The 13,801-nt window shown below is 40.2% G+C and overlaps 1 protein-coding gene across 2 annotated transcripts in view; it reads left to right on the top strand.

The window, feature by feature from the left end:
* Positions 1 to 13,801, top strand: part of nr6a1.S (nuclear receptor subfamily 6 group A member 1 S homeolog) — a 146,334-nt gene that overhangs the window by 34,508 nt on the left and 98,025 nt on the right. Inside the window, exon 3 of one of the 2 annotated variants that reach the window (XM_041574150.1) lies at positions 5,912 to 5,962. In XM_041574150.1, coding sequence (XP_041430084.1) covers positions 5,912 to 5,962 — 51 coding nt within the window. Of the gene's footprint in view, positions 1 to 5,908; positions 5,963 to 13,801 lie in introns of both variants that reach the window. The other variant, XM_018231927.2, reaches the window with a different exon arrangement.

Raw genomic sequence — 13,801 nt, 5'->3', positions numbered from 1 at the left:
TACAGTCACGACGTAACAAAATCTGCACAATGTTATCACAAACCTCAGATCAGCACATATTACGCATTGTACAAAAAAATGAAAGAAGGGGAAGAGCATGGCATCTACAATAGAAAAGAGAAGTCATACGCTTCCCAGGTTTACCTATACCCAATGAAGGGAAAGCCCTTCCGATTTATTGCTTACAATATCAGCGTTCCATAAATGTAAACAGAAAGAAAAAAGGGAACAAAAAGAGCAGACAGAAGAAGGGGAAGGGTAGGGAGGGAAAAAGAAAAGAAAGGGAAAAAAAAAAAAAAAAAAAAAAAGGAAACACTAAAGCATCAAAACTGTCCGAGCTCGGGGGAAATCAAGGAAATATGAGGATCCCAGTCTGGGAGTAAGTTAGCATGGTGTCGGGGGGGTGTAAAGCGACCCAAGGAGACCAAACTTTCTCGTAACTCGGTAAACGAGAAGTGTGTAAGGCAGCCATGTATTCCATTCTTCGTATGTCCTGGATAGCTGTGTTTAGCTCAGTCACTGAGGGGGGCTGTGGCTTCTTCCAGTTGCGAGCTATGACCCGTCTAGAAGCCGTCAAAATCAAAGTGGCTAGCCTTTGGTTATGCTTCTTAAGCCCTGGGAGTGGAGACCCGAGCAGAAAAGGGAGTGGGTGTCGCTGTACAGCAGCCCCAAACAGTGAGGCCAACATGTCCCGCACCTCCTGCCAATAATGTGCCAGGAGAGGACACGTCCAAAAAACATGGTAGAGAGTCCCCACATCACCACATTGCCTCCAGCACTCTGAGGACACCGACGGGTACAATGAGTGGAGCTTGGCCGGCGTCAAATACCATTGCATTAAAATCTTATAATTTGTTTCTTTGTGGGTCACACATATCGAAGCCCTTTTGAGGTTCTCCCAAATCCGAGACCATTGCGGGAGGGGTATCTCTTCCCCTAGCGCCTGTTCCCAGGCCAACATATATCTAAGTTTCATGAAAGAGGGCTCAGTGTAGGTGTTAAGTACGCCATAGATGTCAGATATAAGCCCCCTTCTGGATCCCCTAGTTGCCATAATCGTTTCCATAGGGCTGAGTACTGAAGGGGCCTGAGAGCCCACCACTGCCAGGGCAAAATGCTTGATTTGAATGAACTGATAGAACAACGAGTTATTGAGCTCGTACTTGGCTTGAAGCTCCTGAAATGAATACAGTTTACGAGTAAGTGGATGATAAAGATCTTTAAGCTGCAGTAGGCCGGCTTGTCTCCAGGGCTGTGCGAAAGAGTCCTTGAGGCCAGGAGGAAAGTAAGGGTTGCCCCAGAGGGGGCTTAGCCTGTATGGTTCTGGGGATATACTGAACTGTACCTTAGCATAGTTCCACAGTGACACAGTCAATTTCACTGAGTTCAGTACACAGTCCTTGAGTTTCAGCAATTTTTTCGGATCCCATAAAAAGGAGGAGATGGCAAAAGGAGAAACAGTATCATTTTCCAAAGACACCCATTTCCCACAGTGTGTCCTGGCCGACCATGCCACTGCCTGTACCATGTTTTTTTAACCCGCAATACAGTGTTGATTTTTATAATCCCTGCATAATTGATGCTGTGAGGTGGTGATGTGCCTCGTGCAATAGTAGCCGATGCGGTAAACTCATACTTTATCGTATACAACTGTGCTGACAATCATAGGGGATTGGACGTCATCCTTTCTTTAGGCGCAAGTTAGCTGCTTTTATTGGCACAGGATGGTGCAGCAGCCCTGGAGCTACCGTGATGCAAGCCCCAGGGCTCCCCTGTGTCAATAGGCTCAATGAGCATATTCGAATAAATTAGAATCGGAGGTTATTCAAGAAAAAATGAGAACGTCTAATATTCGATCGAATTGTCTCGACCCGAAAATCCATTTTACCATAGAAAAAAAACTTGAATGTCAGGAAGACAATTAACATATTCAAATGGTTCACCGGACCTCTGCCATTGACTTGTTAATTAACTCGGCAGGTTTTAGGTGGCAAATATTCGAATTAGAACTGTTTCCATGGTTGTAATAAATCTCACATTCGAATTTACATTCAAATTGGGGGATTAAAATTTGAATGTGTGAATTTTTACACCAATAAAAATGTGAAAATTTAAATCTATTATTTGACCCTTAATAAATCTTATCTTAATGTTCCTGCAACAACTGCTGCTAAATTGCACAACCGCAACTATTAAGTGGTGAAGAGGTAGTGCAATATAAATAAAATACATTGTGAAAATTTACCTCCATAAGGATATTATAAATCACCAAAGAGTTCCATGACTATATGGAGGGCAAGGTGACCTCTAATATCCTCATATTTTAAAACAGGAGTACATTATTTTTGTAATTTACAGGTAACTTATGTGACTGAAATTACGGTACTATGCACTGATAATAACTAATGACACCACAAACAGTGTTTCCAAGGATATAATTCACAGGATTTTCATGGTTGTTGTTTATTATGTAGGTAATAATGCACCCCCTATTGTAAAATATAAGGATATTATTAATCACCATACCACATAAAGGTAACATAGTAAGTTAGGTTGAATAAAGACACACGTTCATCAAGTGCAACCTTTTATGTTTACATATAACCTGCCTAACTTCTGAAGCCTCTCCAAAATGCCTTCCTGACTCCAAGATAGTATTCTGACCAGTCCCTGGATCAACTTGGGCCGGGCCAAGCCGGCCGGGTGCCCTAGACACGTTATTAGTAAATATGCTAGAACCTACCCCCTTTTATCCCTGAGTGTTGGTCCTATTGTTGCTGCCCCCTAAGGTAGGAGCATGAATTTTTCACATGTCATAAAAAAACGTAAATGCACCATGTATTCTTGGTGTACTTCATTTATCCCATGTAATGTTTTTTCTCTGCCTAAACACCATTTCGGCATGTGCAAGGAGGTATAGGGGGCCTTGCACAGGCCCTAATTAGTGAGCAATTTCTATAAATATTGGTAAAGTGATGCCTTCTGGAATCAGAAGGTATGTACTTGTCTCATGCCTACACACAGCACTGCCTAAATACCGAAAATGAGAGTTTTGATTCTCCCATAAGGCATCATGGGCAGAGACACGCAAATCACTCCTTTGTGTCCCTTTGGCCAACTATGCATCCAGAACTAGTTTATAGCACAGATACAGCCTAATGGTTCAGCGCCATATATTCAAACTTGCAGACAGCCTGTTTCGATCTTGTTAGATCTCATCAGTGCAAGATATTGGAACATGGCCATTTTGCTACTCTCCAAGTCCTACCTCTCAGAAGCTATGTTCCAATGTCTTGCACTGATGAGATCAAACAAGATCAAAACAGGCTGTCGGCTCTGAACAATTAAGCTTTTTGGCTCCTTTCATCCCTTCTCACCCTAACCAGATTTGGCGCCCTATATATATTGGTAAAAACAGGTAAGCCTCTGCACATTTTGGTCCCCTAAAATAAATTTGTTGTGGGACTCTAGCTTCTAGGTATAGCCCTTTGCGTGGTACTTGGATAGATATCAGAACTGTAGCCGTCCTCTTGAGGACGGCTACAGTTTGGTAGCCGAAACGTTGAGGAATAAATCCACAGCCCTTGTGGCTTTTTTTTCATGAGAAGCCCTGTGAGTGCGGTCTTTTTTCATTTATTATATGTAAGTTCTTACCAGCACACAGGCTGTTAGCTTTTTCATTGAGGAGTACACCAGTTTGGATCTCTCTCTCTCTCAGTTTGGAACCAATTAAAAAATGATCTGTACAACGATCTAACCCCATCTGGAACCAAATTATTATGAAAATGGCAAAGTTCTTATTTAGTTATGAAAATGGGACTTTTTTAGGCTTTTAATTTTTTTCATAGAAATGGTGTTACTTAAGAATCTTATAAACAATAATTTATTACTCCCTTAAACTCACATCTTCCTAATCATTCCTCAGATATTAGAGAAATCTATATGCTTGGTTCCAGAGCATACACTAATATGTTCCGTATAAGATGATGTAAGGTCTAATTGTAATCTATTTTATAGGTTTCAGCAGTTGTCCTTTCTTCTCAGTAGCTGTGCTGTCCCTTAAATTGTAGGCTTTATGTGCCATAAAAGGGTGGGTCCAGGTCAGTATTTATTTACCTGGGTGTGCTCAGTGTGTGCAAAATAAGTCTTTGGGGCAGATTTACTAAAGGGCGAAGTGGCCATTGCTATTGAAAATTCAGCAGATATTCCATCCGCAGGGACATCGCCAGGTGTAGAGGACCTGTAAATAGAGACTGTCGCTATTGTAGTTTTGCACCCTATTGGCAGGCGAATGTTCACTCTGGCGAATGATCGATACTTTGCAAATTCACTAAAGTGTGAATTATACGTAACATTACCTCTTCTCCACAGTTTCCTTTGCCACCTTAGACCTGGCAAACTGATAAGATGATGCTACGTCCTCCTTAATCTTATATCAGTGACATCATATCCTGTATGCCGGAAACTCATAAAAGTTCTAAAAAACGCTGGCATTCTTTCATGTTGTAAAGTGGGATTGCCTTCAAAAGTCCTAACTATTAAAGATTTTTGTAATCTCTAATAAAGACATATATATATATGACCTATATGTACCTGCCCTATTCAAACTGACCCAAGGGAAAGTGTACTAACGAAGTTTCACTAACCAGAAATGAATGCTAGCGAAAGTCCACTATGAAATGCTTGTGCTGATGAATTGAAGCTAGCGAAACGTAACCGCATTCAGCGCTGCTGAGATGCAACTTCTCATTTTAGTGAATTAGTGTTGCGGTAGGCGAAGTGTGGCGGAGCCTTCGCAGGCAAAAATTCGCCCTTTAGTGAATTTGCCCCTTAGTGTGAGAATGTAGTAGTGAATATAAACAAATAAACAAAAGTAAAAGTAAAGTCATGGAATGCCTAATGCATTTTGTGCCAATGGGGAGCACTTATAGGCTCATAGGCCCCGTGCCCTGATTTGCTCTCTGCCTTGTTTTGTCAGAAGGCCATGACAGAATGTTATCAGTTGAAAAACCACAGCCAGTACATCCCTGTTTGTCTGTCCAATAACAAGGCTGCTCCCACAAAAAGCCATATTTCCTGTGGGTGCTGACTGCTCCTGTTGATTCAGTTTGTTCAGAAGGAGTTTGTGTGCGGTTTCTGTTTCACTGGAACTCAGCCTGTTCCTTGATGAATGAGTCCAGATGTGGGCAGGTGCTGTGGGGAAGTCATAGCTTGTGTAACAGTTGTGATCAGAGACTATGTCCTGCCATCTGGCCACTCTTGGAAGTGGACACACACACACAAGTAGGTATATACTTCAAGTGACCATCTGCTGACCCCTGCATTTACCCCCTATAGAGCAGGAGGAGCTGACCCGTGCCAGGTTAAACATTAGAAGACTGTCCCTTTGTTTGCACTGAAACCCCTGTCCAACTGTATCCGTAAGGTATCATTAACCCTCTCACTGCACGTCTTGCAACCTTGTGTCTTTAAATAACCAAACTAGAACAAAATGTACAAAAATAATCAAAACAAAAAAGTGAGGCTATATTAAAGATATTTGAATTTTATATTTTTACGTATCCCCAAAAGCTTCCAATATTTTTTTGTGGAGGGCATTTTAGTTCTTTAAAAACAACACAATCAGATGAACCTGTGTTTAAAGGAAAATATTTTGTGAAATTAACACAAATAGTATTTCCCTAAAATATGTGAAATTGTGTTAATCTTGTTCAACACTGTGGTTTAGATTTATCTTCCCTTCTCTTTAGCGGGGTTTCCCTCATTCACTTTGCAATAAATGAATGAAATTACTCCTATGTGTGTAAATAGGCATTAGACCACGTGTGTGTAAATAGACATTAGACCATATTCCCATGGTCCTGTATAAAGTAAACGTTGGCTAATGGAAACTTTCCTCTCTCTCCAGCAGGGAACATGTCTGACCTTTCATCTGATGGAATTAAAATTAACTCCTTTGTTGGTAAGTGTAACACCCCCCCTCCCATGATAAGAGCAGCTGCTATGATTCATTTATTTGAATTTATGTAGAAGGTGCATGGCTTAAGCTCAGGAACCACAATCAGCAGCTCACTGGCTGTCAAAGTATTCTGCAAACAATTGGACAATGGATACATTTCACTGTGACCGATGAAAATTTTCTAACCTGTCTGATCAATTTTCCAACCAATGTCAGACGAAAATAGTTAGATGCACGTTCGTTTAGTGCCCACTAACCTCACGATAATTTGATGGATTTGTTGGATCGAACGAAAATTGTTTGAAAATTTTCAACTTCTATGGCCACCTTTAAAATGGAATGTTGTACTCCTACTGTCAATTATATATATATTCATGAGATAGTTATTCTTACTGTCCGTATAGAATTTGCACTCCTAGGGGGGTATTTACTAAAACTCTACTTTTTCTCATTATAATTAAAAAAACAAATTCGACCAAACTCCCAAGCCCGAATTCTCTTAATTTACCATTAAAACTTCTTGAGAAAAATGGGTGCAAGAAAAAGTTGTGACAAAATCATCTGTCAATTCGAATTGTTTGACTTTTTTCAAATTGACTCCCCGAAAACTCGACTTTATTGGATTATCGAATGAAAACTAGCGCAAACAGGCATGAAGGTAAAAGAATCCTGAAGATAGAAAACATGTTCCAATTGTTAAAGGGACCATCTGCCATTGACTTCTACATGATTTCAGCAGGTTTTAGCTGGAGTATTTTCGGATTTGGATTTTTAGCAGCTTCAGAGCATAATAAATCTGAAAAAAAAATTCGAGGATTTTTTTCCTCTAAAAAAATTTCAATTTCCCCCTTTAAAAAACTCAACCAGAAAAAATTGAGGTTTAATAAATAGACCCCCTTATGTATGACATGATAAATCAGTGATATTTACCCTGCAGACCAGTGGCTGTCAAAGTAAAATTAGTGTGTGTGTGTGCGTGCGTGCGTGCGTGCGTGCGTGCTTGCGTGCGCGCGCGCGCTGTATGGTATAGAACATGAACATGGTTACTTGACTGTAGATGTCAATGCAGGGTTAGTTTGTTCTCTGGTGTTCTTTCTCTGCGGCTTCACAGCTCCCTCTAGTGGACTCAAAAAACTTCAACAAAGTACAGTGCTACCTGAACAAATGCAGTGTTATAAACTATAGAAAAGGCAACTAGTCATGTTATCTGGACATTTATTTATAAGATAACTTGCTATAGAAAACGATTGTTTGTAGCATTTTCTATAGTGCTGCCTATTTGTATTGTCTAATGGGTGCAAAATATGCTCATATATTGCATTATTAGTGGAAGGTTATGCTAGACTAAAAGGAATACAAATTCATGTATTGCATTATAAAATTGAAGAGCAACATTGAGCCAAACACTTCTCCCAGCTAAAAACATATAACGTGAGGGTTGTCCTTGCAATTTAACTGCCTAGATACTGGTGCACTATCCATATATTAGAAGGGTAGTTCACATATTTTCAAATATTGCAACGCAAATAATGACTTATGAGTACTTTTTTTCTTACCTGTTTTACCTGCTCTGGTCCCCCCTAAAGTAATTTGGATAATGCTGCTATAGTTTATGCACTTCATTTACTTCTGACACCAGGGGGCAGTATGAACCCACAGAAGTAATAAAATATATGTGTAAGAGGTTTTAGAGTCCGTGGGCCTTCATGACATTAATATTAAATGCCTTTTAGAGGAAATATAACAGTAATAAGCATATTAGCTGGGTCAGACCCATTGGTCTTTAAAAATCATTTGAAGTATCCCTTTATCTGAAATGTTACTTGCTTGTGTATGTCTTTGATGTTCTGGAGGGAGACCATAGCTCGCCTAAAGGTGGCCATACACGGAGAGATCCGCTCGTTTGGCTATGTCGCCAAACGAGCGGATCTGTCCCCGATATGCGGGATATGAGGTGGGCAATATCGGGCTGATCCGATCGTGAGCCCTAGGGCCCAACGATCGGATCCTAACGGTGGCTTTATGGGCGGTCGGATCGTGGGACCGCATCAACGAACAGATGTGGCCGCGATCCGACGGGATTTTTAGTCCCATCTGATCGAGATCTGCCCGACTTTCGGCCAGATCTCTATCGGGGAAGCCCGTCGGGGGGCCCATACATGGGCCAATAAGCTGCCAACTCGGTCTGTCTGCAGCTTTTATCGGCCCGTGTATGGCCACCTTAAATTAAGCAGAAATTTGGGATATGCTTCCCTTTATTATACTATGTATACCAGTATTATAAGTTGATGGGATTGATCACATGATACAATTTGGCACAATTGTAGAGCTCATTTTTAGCATTCCCAGTTGATTCCCCACTGCCTTTGTTTGACATTGGTTTCTAGGTACACAAACATAGCCAGTATTTTATTCCAAATGTTAAGGTGGTCATAGATGCATTGATATTATCCTACGATTATAAGATAATTGGTGCCTGCGTGGTAGGAAACAAGGTGACCGATATGTAGGGTTGCCACCTGGTCGGTATTTTACAGGCCTGACTGGTAAAAATGTTGCTTGATGCCAATGTTATTATAGGGGAAAAACTATAAAGATATAGGAAGGCAAGTATTTTTTTCCAGAAAAGGTGGCATCCCTACCAATATGGCTGAAAAACCTTGGATATCGGTCGTCTCGTTGATCTGGCAGGAATGAAAATTTTGATTGTGCACCTTTAAACGTTCCCGGACATTGTAACGTTAAACCGGAATCATCAGATAGAGCTAAATAATTTTTTTGTTGTTACCTGCATATCCGACAATTTGGATCTTAACAGTAGTAGTAGTGTGGACGAAAGATCTTTCATATGACCAATGGACGTGGTAAAGTTAGTAATTATGACGTGAATGTTAAGGGCAATGCCACAGCAATTCCATTTATTTTCTTGCCAGTCATTCAGCTGGTGGGCTTCCCCTTCTATTCAGTGTCATTTGCAAGTGAGGTAACGATTGCTCAAAAATGCAACAGTTGCCGTTTTCGAGTTCCACCAGGGATGGTTCACCTTCAAGTAGAATGGCAAATTTTAAGCAACATTTCAATTGGTCTTCATTATTTAATTTTTATAGTCTTTCTAAGTATCTGACTCTTTCCGGCTTTCAAATGGGCGTCGCCAAAAAAAAACAAATGCTTTGTAAGGCTACAAATGTATTGTTATTGCTACTTTTTACTATTCCTGTTTTTATTCAGGCCTCTCCTATTCATATTCCAGTCTCTTATTCAAATCAGTGCATAGTTGCTAGGGGAATTTGTTGTTGAATAAAAAGCACCACAAATAATAAAAAATTAAAACCAATGGCAAATTGTCTCAGAATATCACTCTCTACATCATACTAAAAGTTAATGTAAAGGCGAACAACCCCTTTAACAGCAGGTGCACCGAGTGGTTCCGGGCTAATACCATTGAAGTACAATTGAAGCCGTTACATGATTGTTGTTAATTGCAGTGATATATCACTGATTCTTTGATGGCCAGACTTTTTTTTGTAATCATGAGTGTATAACACATGTTCCCATATTTTGATATACACATATGGGACCTGTTGTGGCTGCAGCTCATCTTCTCTTCCTGCAGTTGCAGTCATTGGGCTGTTGGCTAAATGAGTAGTGTTTATCTATATCATTTAGCTCTTAATCTTGAATGTAACTGTATCTCAAAAGTATTTATAGTTTATCATTATACTGACTTCTGTTTGTTCTGTCAGTGTATTATTCTAATGTACAGTGCTGCATGCATAAGTGTCGCTACATAAATGAAAATATAAATACATACATGGATGTGTGTGTGTGTCCCCTTGCAAGTGCCAACTGGTCAGATACCTTGGAGAATCGATTAATGTATCGCCATCATAACTTAACCTTCAGACTTCAGGCGTCCGTATACAGACCGCTAAAAGCTGCTGATTTGCTCCTTCCCAACCAGGTTGGGAGTTTATTGGCCAGTGTATGAGGCCTTTCACTTAACTTGCCTGACAGATATCTGTATAAAAATCAGCCAGATAGATCTGGCAGCTTTAAAAATTCTGATAGGGTGTTGACTTCATTAGCTCAGTGATACATTCCTTGCTCCAGCGACCTGCTTTTACTATTGTTCTGATCCATTCCTTTGGCCCTCAGTTTGGATCAGCCCAATATCGCCCACCTCAAGGGGACCGCCGATCTATGTCTATAACCGCACCCGGAACTTCCACCCGAGACTCGCAGGGTACCGCAGGTTTTTTTTGGATAACCCACGAAAACATAACTTCTCCATAGAAATGTGTAGAAGATGTCCAAAGCAGTAGAGCAGCAAGCATGGCAGGGGGCAGAGCACACATAACATAGGGCCAGTATGCCTGGTATCTGTGGCTGCAACCTTACATAATTTCATAGGTATGGCAAGCTGTTTCAAGCTAATGCAGATGAGCAACATGGAGCTGATTCTTGGCCTGCATTTAAGCACACTCACAGTCATGGTGTTGGCCTTGGTGCATTAACACGGAGCAGATTTTCTCGGCAAAAATGTGCTCTGCATCTGCGCCCAGGCTAACAAAGTGCCTAAGAGTACAGACCCAGGAGTGGGCAGAGGCCAGCTGATAGGCTGATTCTCCTGTGTATAAATGCAGGCCAAGAATCCGCCCCATGCCGCTCATCTACACTAGCATGGAACAGCTTGCTGTCATTATGGAATAAGCTTACTGATGACCACACTGTAGAAATGGGAATTATAGCTCTTGAACGAAATAACACAGCAGTATAGTATAAAAAGAGTTGTAGGTCCAGGAAAAACTTTTAGCATTAATCTTTATTTTGCCAGCAATTGCATAAAAATCAAATACTCCATTTACTGAGCCAACATTAAAACAAACCATGTGATCAGCAATGCAAAGGGGCGTTGTGACTGGGGAGGAGGAGAAACCTGGCACCATGCCATCAGCCTTAAGCCCAACACCACAATGTAAAGAACAAATTATTTTCATGGGGAACAGCACACAATAATTTTTTCCTGAATATTTGGGACAATTTTTTTTGGTTCTGACTGCCTTTTCAGGGGCATGGCCACTGGGGTTATTTAAGCGTGAAAAACAGGGCCAGATTGTTAATTTGTACCTAAATGTGTCTCTGAAAGTTACTATTAGGTGACAGTAACCTATTAAAGTCAGTCTGTTGCCTCCCATTCTCTGTCTGTAGTATTCATCCTGACTCTTCAAGCAATGTTGCAGAAGCCAGCAGTAGCAGACCTGTGAAAAAGCCTGTAATGGATTGTGAAATGAAGTATTGTTCTACATTGCTTTAAAAGTCAGAACCAGCTTTAATTAACCAGTTGGATTTATATGGCAGTATTGATTAGAATTAAATTACTACTACTTAGAGTAATTTGTCTGTTTTTATGTAGCCTGAATATGCAGCACCAAAGCACCTTCAATCAAATGTTCTATGCCATTGCAAGTGCTTTCTAGACTGGTCAGGGCCTTTTCTATCTTATTACCCAGAAATCCGTTATCCAGAGAGCTCCGAATTATAGGAAGGCCTCCTCCCATAGACTCCATTTTAAGCAAATATTTTTTTTTATAAACATGATTTCCTTTTTCTCAATAATAACTAAACAATACCACGTACTTGACCCAAACTAAGATATACTGAATCCATATTGGATGCAAAACAATCCTATTGGGTTTAATTAATGTTTAAATTATTTGTTTTTAGTAGACTCTAGGTATAGAGATTCAAATTATGGAAAGATCCCTTATCTGGAAAACACCAGATCTCAAGTATTCTGGATAACGGGTCCCATATCTGTACAAGGTTAGAGAGAAATGAAAATATTGCTGTGATAATGATCCTTCTATATTCCAGTAATATCCAGGAAATCAAATAAATTTTAACTCCATATCTTATCCTAATTTACCCATAAGCTTGACTTTCAGGAAACTTGCATACAACCAACTTAAATATCACCTTAACTAGTTCAGTTAAATGCCCTACAATTTGGACATCAATCTGCAGTATATACACTGTAGTTTTGCTGCATTATATACACAAGAAATGCTTTTTCCTGCTTTGCTGAAGAGTAGTCCATCCTGGCCAAGTATAGTTGCTGCTTGTTGTCCGTTCCTCTCTCAGCTTTGTTGAGTGGCCTGCAGTTTGCATTCATTGATCAATGAGCTATTCTAAACTACAACCCACCGACAGCAATGAATGTTTATTGCAGCCATTATCGTGTGCCGCTCTGCTTAATCCAGATATTGTTTTTACTTTTGTACTCCAAAACACACCATGATCTGTTAAACTGTGTTTTTCTTTTAAAGACTTTGTGGTTGATTTAAAACTGCTTGAGTCCATTTTTGATTTGCGGGGAGGCATGCTGTAGTAAATACCCAACCATTTCCAAGTTGTCACCTTCACGTGATTAAAATGTTTGATCAAAATAGCCAACGCCATTTAATTCTATCAACACAGGCTTTAACTGGCAGGCTTTCTAGTTTATGTGACGGAAAGACACTGTTCAAAAAAAATACAAACTATGACATTGGTTAAATTAAATTAAAATTGATTTTACTACTTGTGCCTCTGTTACCTGGATGTTTCCTAATAGATCACTAAGAGAATTTTTTTAGACTGTTCACAGCATTTAGGTGCTTTATAACTATAATTTATGGGGCCAAGGGAAATTAAGCTGGTTACACATAGGATAATTATAGGCTAGCTAACTAGTCATGTGTAGTTGGATATTGGTGCATATTTGCTTCACAAATATATGAGCTTGTTACTTTGATACAGCAGGTAAAGCAACAGCAGGTGAACTCCATACACCTGAAGTTTGCAAGGTTGCCAAACAAGCGGATCTTTGCCCTATGGTACAGATCTTTTTTTTAGTTCTCTGACCTATACAGTGAGATTTACTTGAGGCCTCTGACTGGGTTCTGCTCTCATCCATTGGCATTGGCAGAACACCTGCTTAAATAAGAGCGCTTATAGGCAGCAGAAGTTCACTCTGGGGAAGGTACTCTTATATTAAGCCTCTCCCAGCACGTGGCTCGGAGGAATGAATGGGCAGCCTTGTTCCCTCTAGCTGTAATTACTGCAGAATGTGAAAGACTCTGCCTAGTTATGTTGTGCTTGGTACGAGGCTGTAACAGAAGAAAAGACCCTGCCTGCTTCTCTCCAGGCTACCCAGTCTTGAACCTGATATTCTAGTTGGGACGGAGGCAGCTTTTTCTGTACTGACGGGACGATGACCTGCATTATTCACTCATAGAGGGGGCAGTGACCTATGTTAGTGCATGTCTGGCTTGTAAACTAGTTACTTGTTGCCATTATTGTTTTGTTCTCTGGGAAATACATACAAACTACTATGACATTTTGATATGTGTAAATAAATAAGGCAGAGATATTTTTTCACCTTTTGCAGACCCCGTTACATCTGTAATGTGTCCCTGTAAGTGATATGACAGGGGGCCTAAAGCAACTGTCAACACATGGTACTGCAATTGGGGATGCTGCTAAGTTCCCTGTTTTGTTTTTTTAAATATGGTTGTAGACCCTTAGATGAAGTATATGGGAGGGAAATGCTCACTAATATTTCAGCACTCTACCTACAAGTATAGGAAGTTGGTAAGTTTCCATTGCCCAATATTGCTTTGACTTCTTTCACAATGACTTTTTAAGAACATAAAGAATGTTAGTTTCCCAGCAGCTTAGCTGAAATGTGACATTCCTGTCCCCAGGCTGCCTACTTTTATTCTCTCTTTTTTTCCCACATTCTTTCCCTACACCAAACAACCCAATACGTTGCCTTGTAAGGTAACTTAACCTTTCAAAACA

The sequence above is a fragment of the Xenopus laevis genome, chromosome 8S (genome assembly GCF_017654675.1).
Source record: "Xenopus laevis strain J_2021 chromosome 8S, Xenopus_laevis_v10.1, whole genome shotgun sequence".
Classification (NCBI taxonomy): domain Eukaryota; kingdom Metazoa; phylum Chordata; class Amphibia; order Anura; family Pipidae; genus Xenopus; species Xenopus laevis.
The sequence above is the reverse complement of the archived record's forward strand: the minus strand, read 5'-3'. Positions and strand labels throughout refer to the sequence as shown.